This window comes from Dermacentor andersoni, chromosome 2 (assembly GCF_023375885.2).
Source record: "Dermacentor andersoni chromosome 2, qqDerAnde1_hic_scaffold, whole genome shotgun sequence".
NCBI lineage: Eukaryota > Metazoa > Arthropoda > Arachnida > Ixodida > Ixodidae > Dermacentor > Dermacentor andersoni.
Genome location: NC_092815.1, coordinates 199,922,296 through 199,935,742, shown reverse-complemented (window position 1 = coordinate 199,935,742; position 13,447 = coordinate 199,922,296). Strand labels below are relative to the sequence as shown.

The 13,447-nt window shown below is 46.6% G+C and overlaps 1 protein-coding gene across 2 annotated transcripts in view; it reads right to left on the bottom strand.

Annotated features, from left to right (window-relative positions):
• LOC126540243 (polypeptide N-acetylgalactosaminyltransferase 11-like) overlaps nt 1-13,447 on the bottom strand; it is a 121,051-nt gene that overhangs the window by 55,230 nt on the left and 52,374 nt on the right. For both annotated transcript variants that reach the window (XM_050187044.3, XM_055075906.2), the window contains exon 10: nt 8,076-8,228. In XM_050187044.3, the coding sequence (XP_050043001.1) occupies nt 8,076-8,228 (153 nt within the window). The remainder of the gene's footprint in view (nt 1-8,075; nt 8,229-13,447) is intronic.

The window sequence follows — 13,447 nt, the reverse complement described above, 5'->3', positions numbered from 1 at the left end:
TGACTGGCATAGGCTTTTCTCGTGAAAGCCAGTGGAAAGTCCTTGGCGAGATGCTTGTGGCGATCTGTCCTCGGCGTTTCTTTTGGATTTCTCGAGCTGACAGGCTTCCACGACAGCCTTCTCACAATTTTTAAAAGGGGGCCACCAAAGCGATGCCTCGGCGGTGCTTGCATATTGCTTGCTCCCCGTGACACCTCTTTGCAGTTGTTATAGCAGTGCCATTCTTTAACGCCGACAGCCGTGGCTTGTTACATGCGATCGGAGTGCCCAGGAAGTAGTTAAACGAGTGAACAAAATCAGAAGCCGGGCAGAGGAAGGTGGTGGGGAGGGGCCCTGGCCTCCCTGCCCGTATAGTTTTCTCATATCAGCTCTGCCATCTCTCTATTTTGATTTTTTTTAATGCAACTCTGTTATAACAATGGAATTTTCATGGCACTTGAATGTTGTTATAAGTGGGTTCAACTGTATTCAGGTTTAACTGTAGTGCTAAGTGACCACTGTTTTCATTATGTATCAGTGCAACAGGCAGACACAGATGAAAAAGGAATGAACACAAGCGCTGTTGTTCAATGGAAGGTTTATTACGCACACATATATACAACGCAGATTGAACCAAAACATGAAAAGCAGACAGAAAGGTATTAACCAACATCTTTAACAGCACAATGCCAACAACTGGTGAGTAAACATGATCCAAAAAGGCATATTCAGCCTTTGTTCGGCTGATTTATGCATTTCTGTGCATGCTTATGGATGTGAAATGCTTCCACAATCTCACGATGGATGGCAACAACGATGATGCTACATCATGTTATCATTACTGTGCAGGAAATGCTAGTTGTCCTGGAAGATTCGTTTGCATTGCTGTCACTTTTACAGCAAGATAGGTCCATCCTAATCAGACTCTGTACATTGTGAAAACTGCAGCAGATTCTCGAACCGATGCAAGCACCATTGGCTGCTCCAGAATGTCCAATGATGAATGTAATTGAAAGCAGCCAGACTCAAGCACCATGACAAAATTCAGTAATGTCACACTGTGCTTACGGCATCGTCATGCCTCAGTGCTGCTTTGCTTTCTGTGGACAAGTTTACCTATTAAGTACAGTGGAATCTCGTTAATTCAAACCACCAGTTAATTCAAACAGATGCTTTGGTCCCATCATAGTTATGTGTATCCCAATGTGCAAAAACGCCCGGTAATTCGAACTGTTGAGCATTAGCGTTGCTTAATTCAAACAGGTCGCACCCCGAGCCCCCCTTCTGCGGCCAGCATATTATTAACCCAAGTGGTGGTAGGACCCGGCGCCGGCGGCACGCTGGCTGCTGCTGTTGCAGTGAGGGCTGCGAGTAACTAGGGTAGCCGATCACGTGGCGACCTTGAGACTCGTTAGTACTGTCAGCCTGGTTGACCGAGCAGCGAGGCGCAGTTTTGGCACATATTGATAGTGGTGCCGTGTGTACCCTGTCAAGTGCGGTACGATGTCACATGAAACTAGGCTTCAAGTGAGTTTTCTGAAGTCACGGACGAAGAAATACCACATTACCAGTCATTTAATTTTAATCATGACAACGTTGTTGTACAGAAAAACAAAAATAAGTCGACGTGGCCTCAACCATCACAAAACTTGCAAAATTTCCCGTAGACATTACTTCAATGAAGCAGAACATGTAGCAATATTCTGTAAAGAAGTTTTCCACGGTGCTGCAGTTGTAAAAAATAAATGATGACATTGATTTTCCCCATTGAAATTAGTTTTTCTCAAACTGCCCCATTATTTGGACATTTTTACGACCCCGTCTGTGACCAAGAATCGGCAAAAAATCACCACAGAGCGTTGATTTTGCATTTTTTTCTGGCTCAACAGTGTGCTGCACGGTCACTGTGAAGAGGAATTGGTTGGCGCAGCATCAAACCGTTGTGAGGGTACCGAGCAGACGCCAGGTGGCATAGAGTCTCAGGCACGAGACGGTAGTCAACGGTCTCGTGTTTCATTTCATTTTATTTATTTACTCTCAAGACTGTACAGGCATTTCAGACAGGAACGGCAATAGTAAAAAAGAAAAGAAAGAAAAAATGGCTAATGAGGCAGCACATGATCACAGATAGCCGACTTGAATACATCATGATCTGTGATAGCGACGAAGGCGGGAAGGGGATTCCAGTCTTGACTTGTTTTCGGAATGAAGGCTTCAAGGTGTGCCTTGCTTTTGCACTGAGGCCCCCCAACCTTCATTCAGTGATCAATACGGGATGACAAATGGCTTGGAGGTGAAAGGAAGTGTCATTTTTAGGTCATTATTAGTGTGGTACATTTTATGAAACAGGCACAAGCGGAAAATGTTACGTCTAGTAGAAAGGAGAGGTACGTGTCAAGTTGTTGCTTCATGCTAGAAACACTGGCTAAGCAGTAGCAGTTTGAGAGGATAGACCTAGCTGAGCAATTGTGAACGGATTCTAAGGACTGTGTAAGTGAGATAGTGTACAGGTCCCATATGGGTTAAACGTATTCGAGTTCAGAACACACGAGTGTTTTATGTAGTGATAGTTTCAAAGGAACGGGAGCGAGGGGGAAATTCCGGCAAAAGAAACCAAGGATACTGTTAGCTTTGTTAATAACAAGGTGGATATGTTTCTGCCAAGACAGGTTTTTAGTCATATGGACGCCTAGATACTTGTAGCTGTCGACGAACTGAAGAGGGCAACCGTTAAAATCATATCCTTAAGAAGTAGACTGGTGAATTTTTCGACACACCCTCACTGCTTTACATTCGTTAATGTTCAGTTTCATAAGCCATGCGTCACACCAGAAGGAAATTATATTAAGGTCAGATTGAAGAACGAAGTCACTCATTAGAAATTACGTGGTACAGAACACATTCTTCTGCAAGAGCCTTATATTAGAAGTAACAGAATCAGGTAGGTCATTAATATAGATTAGAAAAAGAAGAGGCCCAAGGACTGACGCCTGAGGAATACTGGATGTGACATAGCATGATTTAAAGTCATGATCATTAACATGTGCAGTGCATCTGAACTGAACGCAGACTCTCTCTCTCTCTGTGCGTAGTGCATGCATGGGCACCCCCCCCCACACACCAAGGAATTCCCGAAATAAATAATGTACTTGACAAGTGGGAGACTGATCCATATGGATGCAGCATGGAGAACCAAGGATCGCCTACAAGTACAACCTGCCAGTACCACCCAGTCAATTGCACAGCCTCTCCTGCCTTCTTCGATCGTCTAACAACTGCTGGCTTCGACCTCTGGGAACACAATAGAAGGGGAGAGATTCGCAGCTGAAATAGCTCAAATTTTGCACACCACATCACTCAGCGACATGGTTAGGCCTGACGAGACAACCGGTGCGGGGCGAGCGCTCAACATCAAAAGCGCACCCATCCCACTGCCGAAATTCAGAGGCTACCAGGACCGACACTCACCATGGGACCTTGTAGAGGAGTACTCAGAGTACTCTGATATCACAGCGATTCCCCCTGACCACTATTTGCAGCTGCTTCCAGCAGCACTGGAGGGGTCAGCCAAACAATGGTGGTGCATCTCAGGTGGGTACCCTGACTGGCAGTCCTTTCCGTCTGAATTTATGGCGGAGTTTACCACCGTTGACTACAAGTTTAAACTAAAAGCAGAACTAGATCAGGACACTCAGCATCCAGCAGAAAACTTCAAGCAGTTCACCAATCCACTGCCAAATACTATGACCGTATAGCACAGCCTGCTTCAGATGCCGAAAAGGTGGAATCCGTGCGAAGACAAATGCATCCAACATTCCAAGACCTAAATGCCAGCATAAGCTTTGCAAACCTGCAAGAAATGGCAAAGGCGGCCAGCCCTATCATGGAACGTGTTTGGCATCTACTACGTTACGTGCCACTGCCGCTGCCACATATTGCACAGGCAGCAGCTGATTCAGCCTTCGTCAATTCAGCTTCGCACATCTCGGCAATGTCCAACTAAATCCTCCCAGGACAGCAACAAGAGCGGCAGCTACAGGTACAGCCTACAAGTATCCATGGTCAACGACACTTTGCGCTGGAGCCCCGGAACGAAATCCCCCCACCTGTGCCATTCACTTGTACACCGAACGTAAAGGTCAAGAGCCTGATGAAGATGTTGTTAGCTCTCTTACAGGCACTTTCTGCAGATGTACAGGATGTATGCCACAATACCACTGAGAGTGGTGAGTATATTCTAAAGAACCTTCGGGAGGTGCAGAAGCAGAAACTTAATAACATCCTTGCAGACCATAGCCATACTTTTACCGCTCTACCAGGTTGCACGTCCCTGGTGGTTCAAAAAATAGACACAGGCCGCCACCCACCAGCTGGATGCAAGCTGCGCCCAGTTAACAGCCAAAGAGAAAAATCCTTGATGGGTGTATCCAAGATTTGCTGAGCCAAGACCTCATTGAGCCCTGCTCGAGTTCCTGGGCCAGTGCCCCTGTATTAGTATAGAAGAAAACTGGAGGATATCGCCTTGCGGTCAACTACAGACCCTTAAATGCAATCACAACTGTGCCAGTATATCCCATGCCCCGCACAGGCCTGGTACTGGCTCAGCTCGGCCGCGCTATGTGGTTCACGAGCCTCGACGTTGCTCGGGGTTTCTCTCGAGTGTCTGTTGCTCCCGAAGATGTACCGAAGACTGCATTCCAGTGCCATAGAGGAGTGTTTCAATTTAAGCGAATGCTATTTGGGGTAGCAGGTGGGCCAGCAACATTTCAGTCTCTCATGGACAAAGCTTTAGATAGCGTAAAACACAAGTACTGCATGGCATGTCGTGACGATGTGCTCATTTATTCAGACTTTTGAGGACCCCCTAAAACATATCGATGAGGTATAGCAACCAATGAGGTATAGTGAAGAATTGGCTCAGCAGACCTGATAATCAATCCCAACAAAGAGGCATTCTGGGAACAGGCATTAAAGTTCCTTGGACATGTTATCTCTCCAGGCAAATGACAACCTGATCCAGACAAGGTGAGAGCGGTTGCAGAGTTTCCATCTAAAATGGCCAAGGAACTCCAAATGTTTTTGGGCTTGGTAGGATTTTACAGAAATTTTATCCCCTCGTTTTCTGACAAGGCCAGACCCCTGACAGCTCTCCTCAAGAAAGGAGCCTATTAGGTTTGGCGTGTCGTGCAACAGACAGCATTCAAGTCTTTGGGGCTAATGCTGACAGGAGAGGTGGCAATGGTATTGCCTGACCTGAGCAGGAGGCCCTTTGTGACAGAAACAGATGCCAGTGGCACTGGCATAGCAGCAGTGTTATTGAAGGAAGTCAGAGATAAACTCAGGCCTGTGTTATTTATAAGCAGAACCCTCAGCACTGCTGAAAAGAACTATACTGTCCAAGAATGGAAATGCTTTGCTGTGGTGTGGGCTGCCGATAAATTTCGGTCATATATAGAATGCACACCATCTGAGGTGCATTGTGACCCTGCGTCATTGGCTTGGATGTTTACGACTGAGCAGACATGGTTGAGAGTGCGACATAGGGTGCCAAGATTACAAGGGTTCAAGTGCACCATAAGGCATCGTAAAGGTCGGGCCAACGTCCTAGCGGATGCACTAAGTAGGTGCATCCGCTAGGATGCTGGACCTGCTCAGCCTTGTTTGGCGGAGGACTAGTTTTCAATTGCAGTGCAAGAGCCACAACAAACCATTCATTTCAAATTAGCAGCCCCTGTTGACGTGACTAATATGTCCACACTCCCCGACACTGCAAAGTTCCAGTTGGAACAACGCAAGGAGCCACTGCTACTGCAGCTGCTGCAATACTTGGAGAATGCCCTGCTACCTGATGATGCTAAAGAGTCCAAGAGAATACAGGACCTAGCTGAAGACAGTAAATATGAAACAATGGTATCCTTATGTGCATGGTCAGTGAATGTTAGGTCGCCTGGCTTCCCCAACACTTACGAAACATGGCACTGAAAATGGAACATAACTACCCCCTGAGTGGATATTTAAAACTTGGAAACGTGTGTAGAGCCGGTTCACATGGCTCGGTATCCGCTCCGATATCTCCTGTTACATGTGCAGCTGCCAGCAGTGCCAGGCTTTCAAACCTCACTGGCAAAAACCAAACGGACTGATGGACAGTTCATAGGTCACCCACCCAATGCAGCAGCTAAGTTATGGACCTTATCGGGCCACTGCCCACAACCCCTTAGCGTCACAAGTACATCCTGGTGGTGCTGGACAAGTTCACGAAGTTTGTGGAGCTTTTCCCATAACGTGCACCTGCCTCCAAATTAATCATCGATAAAATGATCTATGCTTTCCACCGGCACGGTGTGCCTAGCTCCATTTCTACTGCGGCTGAACTGAATGCAGACTCTGTCTGTGTGTACGCATGCAAGTAATCCCTGAAATAAATAAGGTACAGTAAAGGCTTGTAAATTCAAATTCTACAGGGTTGCTACAAATATTCTAATTATACAAAATTCGAACAAATGAAAGTTCAAGAATATGTCAGTCAGTTAAGGTGCGTATATAGTTCGACGTAGCCTGAGCATGCACGCGCTATGTCACATTGCCAAGAACAACTACGTCCATAGTTTGACGCAATGTTGCAGCCAATGAAACCAGGCGCTGCCAACGTGGCCCGACGTCAAGATGACTTTTGCTCCATTCGCACATCCGTCGCGCCGACTGCGCCAACCCACAATGCATGGTGCAGAGAAAAAAGGTGCCTACGCTGTTTCGCCAAAGGTAGCAGACAGCAGTTCAGAGAGGTGCGCGGGTTGGAGATCATTTTGTGCATGCTCCCAAGAGAGCAACCAATGGCGTGCACATCAAAGTGTAGAGGGGACAGCATTTTGGCTCGCACAGCGCAAGCGGCATAGCGCGACTGGCTGCAAGCGACGCAGGCGAAAAACGTCAGACAATAAACGCGCCTTTGCGCCACCGACGCTCACCGCAAGAACAAGAGCTGCACTCTAAAATGCACTCGTTAAACGCCCACAACCTCCTGCGATGTTGGTCTCTGTTGTACTGTCGTAGCTGCACCGGCTGCATGCTGTCGAGTTCTACTATATGTATACGTGTTGCCGAAACATACATCTCAAGGATGCTTTCGTTTGAGTAACAGCCACAAATCTGAAAGGCTATGCTTTTTCGTACTGCGAGCACCGATAAACGTCATGGCAGCCACGTTTGTAGAGATTGCCTGGTGCCACTTCTCGGCAGAACACCTCATAGAAAAAGAGCATAGCCTCGAAGATGTACCATGAAAGAAAGAAAGAAAGAAAAGAAAGAAAAAGAGACACGCAGCGCTATGCTTGCGTTTTTATCTTGAAGGTCTTGAGAGAGGGAGAGGACCGACCTGCAACAGAGGCACTGGCCATGCCTGGCCAGGCACAAATGTATCTCTCTCTAGTCAGGCCTAAACAGAGGGCTGTAAATACGAAGAGCAACACTGTGCGGTCCACATGGCGACACCAGCGTCGCCAACGTACTCCAGTGCACTAGCAATCTCCCCATCAACGATGGCGCGAAGTTCGAGATATCGGTGGCTGTGCAGATTTCAGTGTGAATTAGAGGGATGCATTACATACTGTTTTCAATACATTGTTGGACGGACCGTGGTGGCTACTTCGAATTATCAAACATTTTGCATTAACGAGTCATGAATCAACAAGCTTTTACTGTACTTGACACTGCAAAAGTAGTCGCTGGCTCTTAAGCTCAAGAATTCCTTTCTTTATTTTAAAATGTGGTTTTTCAGAGTGCCTGATTTTTCAGGCATTCATTACTGCCCTTTCTATGCGAAAAAAGAATTGGCGGGCCACTCTGCCTTGCATAAAAGGTCGAATTTCAATGTAGCAACATTTCAACAGAAGTAAGCAAAGTGCCAATTTTACTGACTTTGTTATATCGAGGTTTAACTGCAGCAAGAAGCCATTCCAAAAACAAAGCTGGGGAACAGCGACTGCTGTTGACCACAACATCAAGGTTCTGTTTCAATGAGCCTTCATATCTGGATGACGAATAAGAAGCATGCGACGTGATGGCACGTAGAGCAACGTGGAGAGGAGGGTGCCCACCTTGTACTCGTCCATCCAGACGTGCGCCACGCGAAGCGAGTTCTTTGTCAGTGTGTCCTCGCCACTTGGAGATCCATAGGGGCGCCTGCGCCGGAACACGTGCCCCACCCGTGAGCAGGGCAGGATCTCCAGCCGCCCTCCGCACATCCAGATCTGCACACGTGAGCAGGACACAGTTGGTGGTGATGACTCAACTTGAACATATCAAGCCTACATAGAGGACGTCAAAGACAAAGCAGGGGGCGTTTGCCTTGGATTAACACGTACTCCTTATCTGAAGACACAAGTTCTGAAAGTGAGAACTTAAAAGGTTTCCCTGTATATATTTCGAAAGCATAGTGACACAAATGTGTGTAGCATTCATTTTGAAGTTTTTTTTTTTTTTCATAACATGCTTAACACAAAGAAAATGCTTCTGCAGAACCCTCATTGTATGCAACCTCCCCCCCCCCCCCCCCCCCATAAGGTAATGCCTACAGTTACTTACAGTGACAATAAGTGAATTGAAACGCTACCATTACTGCTGCACCTTGCAAATTTTTTTTTTTTTTCTGTAACATCAAGCACGCAGACTTGCAGCAACAGTTTACTTCATTGTGTTCTGTACTTTAAAAAAATTACAAACTGGTCAAATTCATGTAAGCTCATGACTACCAAAAGCAAGAGGACACATAAAATACCTCTGAATAGTGGTCATCCTGCATTCTTCAGCTGTTTTTGTGTTTCTTCAAGCTTTCAAAGACATACGTGTACAGTTAATCGTCGATGTAATGAAGTCTGTAAGACCGGCACTCTACTTTGTTATACCGAAATTTTATTATTTTGAAATTCGACCTTTTATGCAAATAAGTACAGTAATCAGTTATTTTTATTATACAGAAGGGGTCAAAAAATTTCTTAATTATCAGGCAATCGAAAAAACTAATCTGAATGATAAAAAAATTAATTGTATGGAATTTGAAAGTCGGCAACGAAGTGGTTTCACAGCGTGTCGCCGATGTCTTCAAATGGGCGGTACAAAGCGAAGCCAGTCACGCTTTCACGTCTACTCCACCCCCGTGGCTGATAGTGTCGATTGCAGTGGGACGACGCTATCATGAAAAGGACCGGCAGTAGGGAGCAACTGCTCCACCTGCCTCCCATTCGATGCACTCAGCCGTGCTGACAGCCATGCTCAGCTGCGGCCGCACTACAGAAAGTCACAGGCCTGCACAGCTCAGTCACAGCGTAAGATGGCAGAGTGGCTCCATAGGACTCTCATTTTTGGTACCACGTACTACAGGGCCTTCGCGGCAAAGTCTCATCGCATTGTTTTCACGAAAACGATCTGAACTGCATGCCCGGCATCAACTGCAAGCTGCGGCTTGTCCTGCGCTCTGCACAGCGGTCTGCTGAGCCCGGTGTTGCCTGGTTGCAGCCATGCGCGTAGCCCTACAATTCGCTTCTTCAGCAGTGGTTCGTACCTAGCAGGGAGGCGCCATAACGTGTACCGAAGGGTAAACACAGGTATCCAGACTACGTGGTGCATATGTCACGTCCCTTGACCCGTGGCACAATACAATGCTGTTGCTGATGATGACAGTTTATTGGCATGCCATTTGAAATGAGGTCGTGTGAAATGAGGTCGTGACAAATGGTCGCCTAGCCTGCTTGAGTTAACTAGGTTCAGCTACATGTAGCATGCAAGTGCTATATGCAACTGCTGCATGTCGGGACACCTGATGGAATATAATGGAACTGCAGTGCAAAGTTTGTATGTATCAATGCTACGTGGCACGCATGTCAAATTGCGTGACAAGTGGCATGATATGATGCTAATGATGGTGGTGACGATGGTTTATTGGCATCCCTTTTGAAATGTGGCAGTGGACATAGTCACCTAGCCAGCTTGATTTAATCAGGTACACCATATATATATATTTTTTAGAATTCTTGTATATATCTCCTTAAAGGGCCCCTCGCACCAGGTCTGGCCATGTTGAGCTGACAAACACAGAGCATACAATGTGCAATGATGATCCTGTCTGCACAGTATTACATCGCTACATGCTGTAGAAAGATTTGAAATTTCAAACCGGTCGCCGTTTTTCCTTCTCCTAGCGGCTGCCCCACTCCAAGCTGGAGGATGACGTATACGCGCTAGTGCGCCTACATACCGTATTTACTCGAATGTAAGTCGACCCCCCATATTGCGTGTGACAGGGAAAAAAAAAAGAAGGACATACCACGGCCGCATTCCATAACGAAAATTTATTAGTAGCTGGCATGGTCACTGGACTATTCGTCTTCACTTGTGCCGTCATCCTCACTAGTGCTGCGATAGTCACTGCTGCTATGGTCCCACAGCACATCGTCATCCAGCGAAATTCCGCATTTGTGTACATAAGTGCATCTGCATACACACATAAATCCATGCTGAAAGCACCCAACCACACACAGCCGTCGGAGAGGCTCTTTTGACATGTCCGGTTGGCGTAAGTTTGCGGCCTTCTGCCGCCAGCCACTCGTATTCATGGCGGAGCAGGTCCTTAAAGGACGAAGATCCAGGCTTGTCTCATGACCATGCCATACGTCACTGGCAGGGACCCATCATGCATCTCAGCGACACATGCCGTAAGCTTGGCCTCCAGCTCTGGAAAGCGTCCCGACATCGGCCAGCGGGAACCTCTTCGCTTGCTGTCACAGGTGAAACTTTTGCTTCGCTGCAGTCACCACTCTCGCACCACCCATTAAGAAACATCAAACTTGCAGCCTGCTGCACAGTTATTTGTTTCCTCAGCGTAAAGGATGGCAGCTCTCTTGAACGCTGCTGTGCACGAGCGCCGAATGTTTAGTGGACTTAGAGCACTCATGACGACTGAGGAAGCATAGAAGTAGCACGTAGCCGGCACTCAAATCGAACGCTTGAAACTAAAGAGCTACAGGGAAAGAGAAACACGTGTGTGATGTCTGCTCTTCCATGAACTATCAATACTCCCTGCAAGCGCCGCTGTTTTGAGGGCGCCACCGCAAGTGGAACAGCGGCACTTCCATGAACTATCGACACTCCCCCCCTCATGAGGGCCGTGTGTACTGTAAAACTCTCAAAGATGTTGAAAAACCCTTCCGAAAAGCAAACAAATGCACGGGATGGCTGAGAGCTATGGGTAGGGCCGCAGAGCAAACATATAATTGTAACTACGTTGTAGCTCCCCTGATATTTCATCGGTCTCGCTTTTTTGCGGTGCCATGTTTTGGTTTCGATTGTAAGTCGAACCCCCACTTCAGATTTTCAAGATTTTAAAAATAGGTCGACTTACATTCATGTAAATACAGCACATGTGTTTGCGCTATGACGTCGCTCATGGTGACGCGGGACTTTAAGAATTATTCAAGCAAACATCTGTCATTTGTGTAATATGTTGCTAGAATAGACAAATTAAAGCTTAGAGAAATAATAAAACACATAAACCGAATGTCTGCATGTTTTTGTTTTACTTCGCACTGCAGCAAGAGAGATGTATGTACTTCCGTTTCGTCCGCTTGTTCCCACGTCGTGCAGTCGCACACGCAGACACCAAAACAATGTAATTTTTTACCGTGTTCCAGGGCAGGATCATGCTCTGTGATCCACTTGTGTCTGCCTCAGTATTCATGTAGCACTAGCTATACCACTAGTCAGGTGTCCTGGTGCACAGCACGCAAAATCGTGTGCTGCGCGATACAAGACAAACGCCAACAGCTCGCTGGTGACGCCGTCAGCAGAAGTGCTCCGCGCCGCAAAAAAGCAAGGAGAAAAAGAAATGAAGGAGGGGCCCGTGACGTATGCGTCACGCGATCCTTGAGGTCCGGTATGAGAGAACGCAGGGAAGGAATTTTGCTTGCGGTGGCTAGACAGGGTGAGTGGAGAGAGTGTTTGCTTGGCAGTGGAGCTCGCCTCTTGAAATCATTGGTTCGCGGCACCGAAATATTTCTATCTGACCTATTAATGAGCCGATTTGAAAAATGTTTACGGCAGAACTCTCCCTATAGGACACGTAACAACTTCCAGTGTATAACGAAAAATTTGCTATGGGACCTGGTGAGGGGCCCTTCAAATTTCCTTTATTTCCTCAGACCTTTTCTAACTACCTCGTACCGCTACCTGTGCATCTGCTACATGGAGTTCTACCTGGTGTAATAATATGCAAAATGAAATGCAAAATGTGCACATATATACGCTATACGGTGCACATGTCACGTCGCATGTCTCCTCTCGTGCTAGGACGCGTTTATAGGGCATTGCGTTTACAGGGCAAGCGCTGGTTTGGCCCAGTGGTAGAGTAGCTGACTCCCACGCAACAGGCCCGAGATCTATCCCGGTAGGAACTAGGTATTTTTTTCTGATTCCCGGTGACAGCTGCGACGGACAGCAGACACCAGCAGCAGCAGTGGACACCATTGCAAACTGAAACGGCTATTGGAATGAGCCCATAACAGCTTACACTGTAAATGAGATGTGCACCAACCTGCTCCCCACTTCCTCCCCCCCCTCGTCTCTTGCGCAATTGATGACATTACCACAAGCTCACTCCACTCCTTGCCTCCCCCCTTTCCCCTTGCTCGAGTGGGAAAACGGTGTTAACCAAACCACTGTTGTTCATAGCTCACCTTCGCACGCTTTCACTCACACCCAAAGCCTACAGTGTGCAGAGCACGACAGGAAGTTATTGCACTTGGACCTTACATGCAACATGACGCTGCTCTGCTTCAGTCATAGTTCTTGGTCACACGGTGCACAATTTGAGAGGTGCATTCGCAAGCAGTCGCTTGTAATTCAACCATTTGATTATCTGCATCCACAGAAGTTTCTATTCGTTGTCTCATTATCCCTTGTTGGTGGAGTGAAATCTTGTTATAGTAGCAAAATCATGTATAAGTACACTTCGTCATAGTAAGGCCATAAACATATACATAGTGTTATATGAAGAGAGGTTATAAAAGGTTAAATATACCTTGTTATATTGAAAATTTTGTTATGTTGAAGTTCATTATACTGAGTTTCACCTGTAAATATCCCATTGTTTTACAGAGGTTCACTTGATCTTTCTGTTAATTCAATTCTGAACAAAGGTCCCGGATGCTATTTCAATCCTAAAATTGACCTTCATCAAATAATTTGAATTCTACCAGTCAGAAGGCACGCGCTTGACCCTTACGGTGATCCCATTAGCGACCCCTTTACTGGCAGCGTCTGTCTCGGCAGAGTTCAGGGGACAGTGAATGTGCTGCACATGTCAATTTTCCATCGAAAACGCCCATTTCCAGCCTGGCCTAGAAAGATTTTCAAGCAAGAACTGTAGCTCGCAATGCCTGATTACAGTATTCACTTGATTAAAACGTGCACCTTCCCT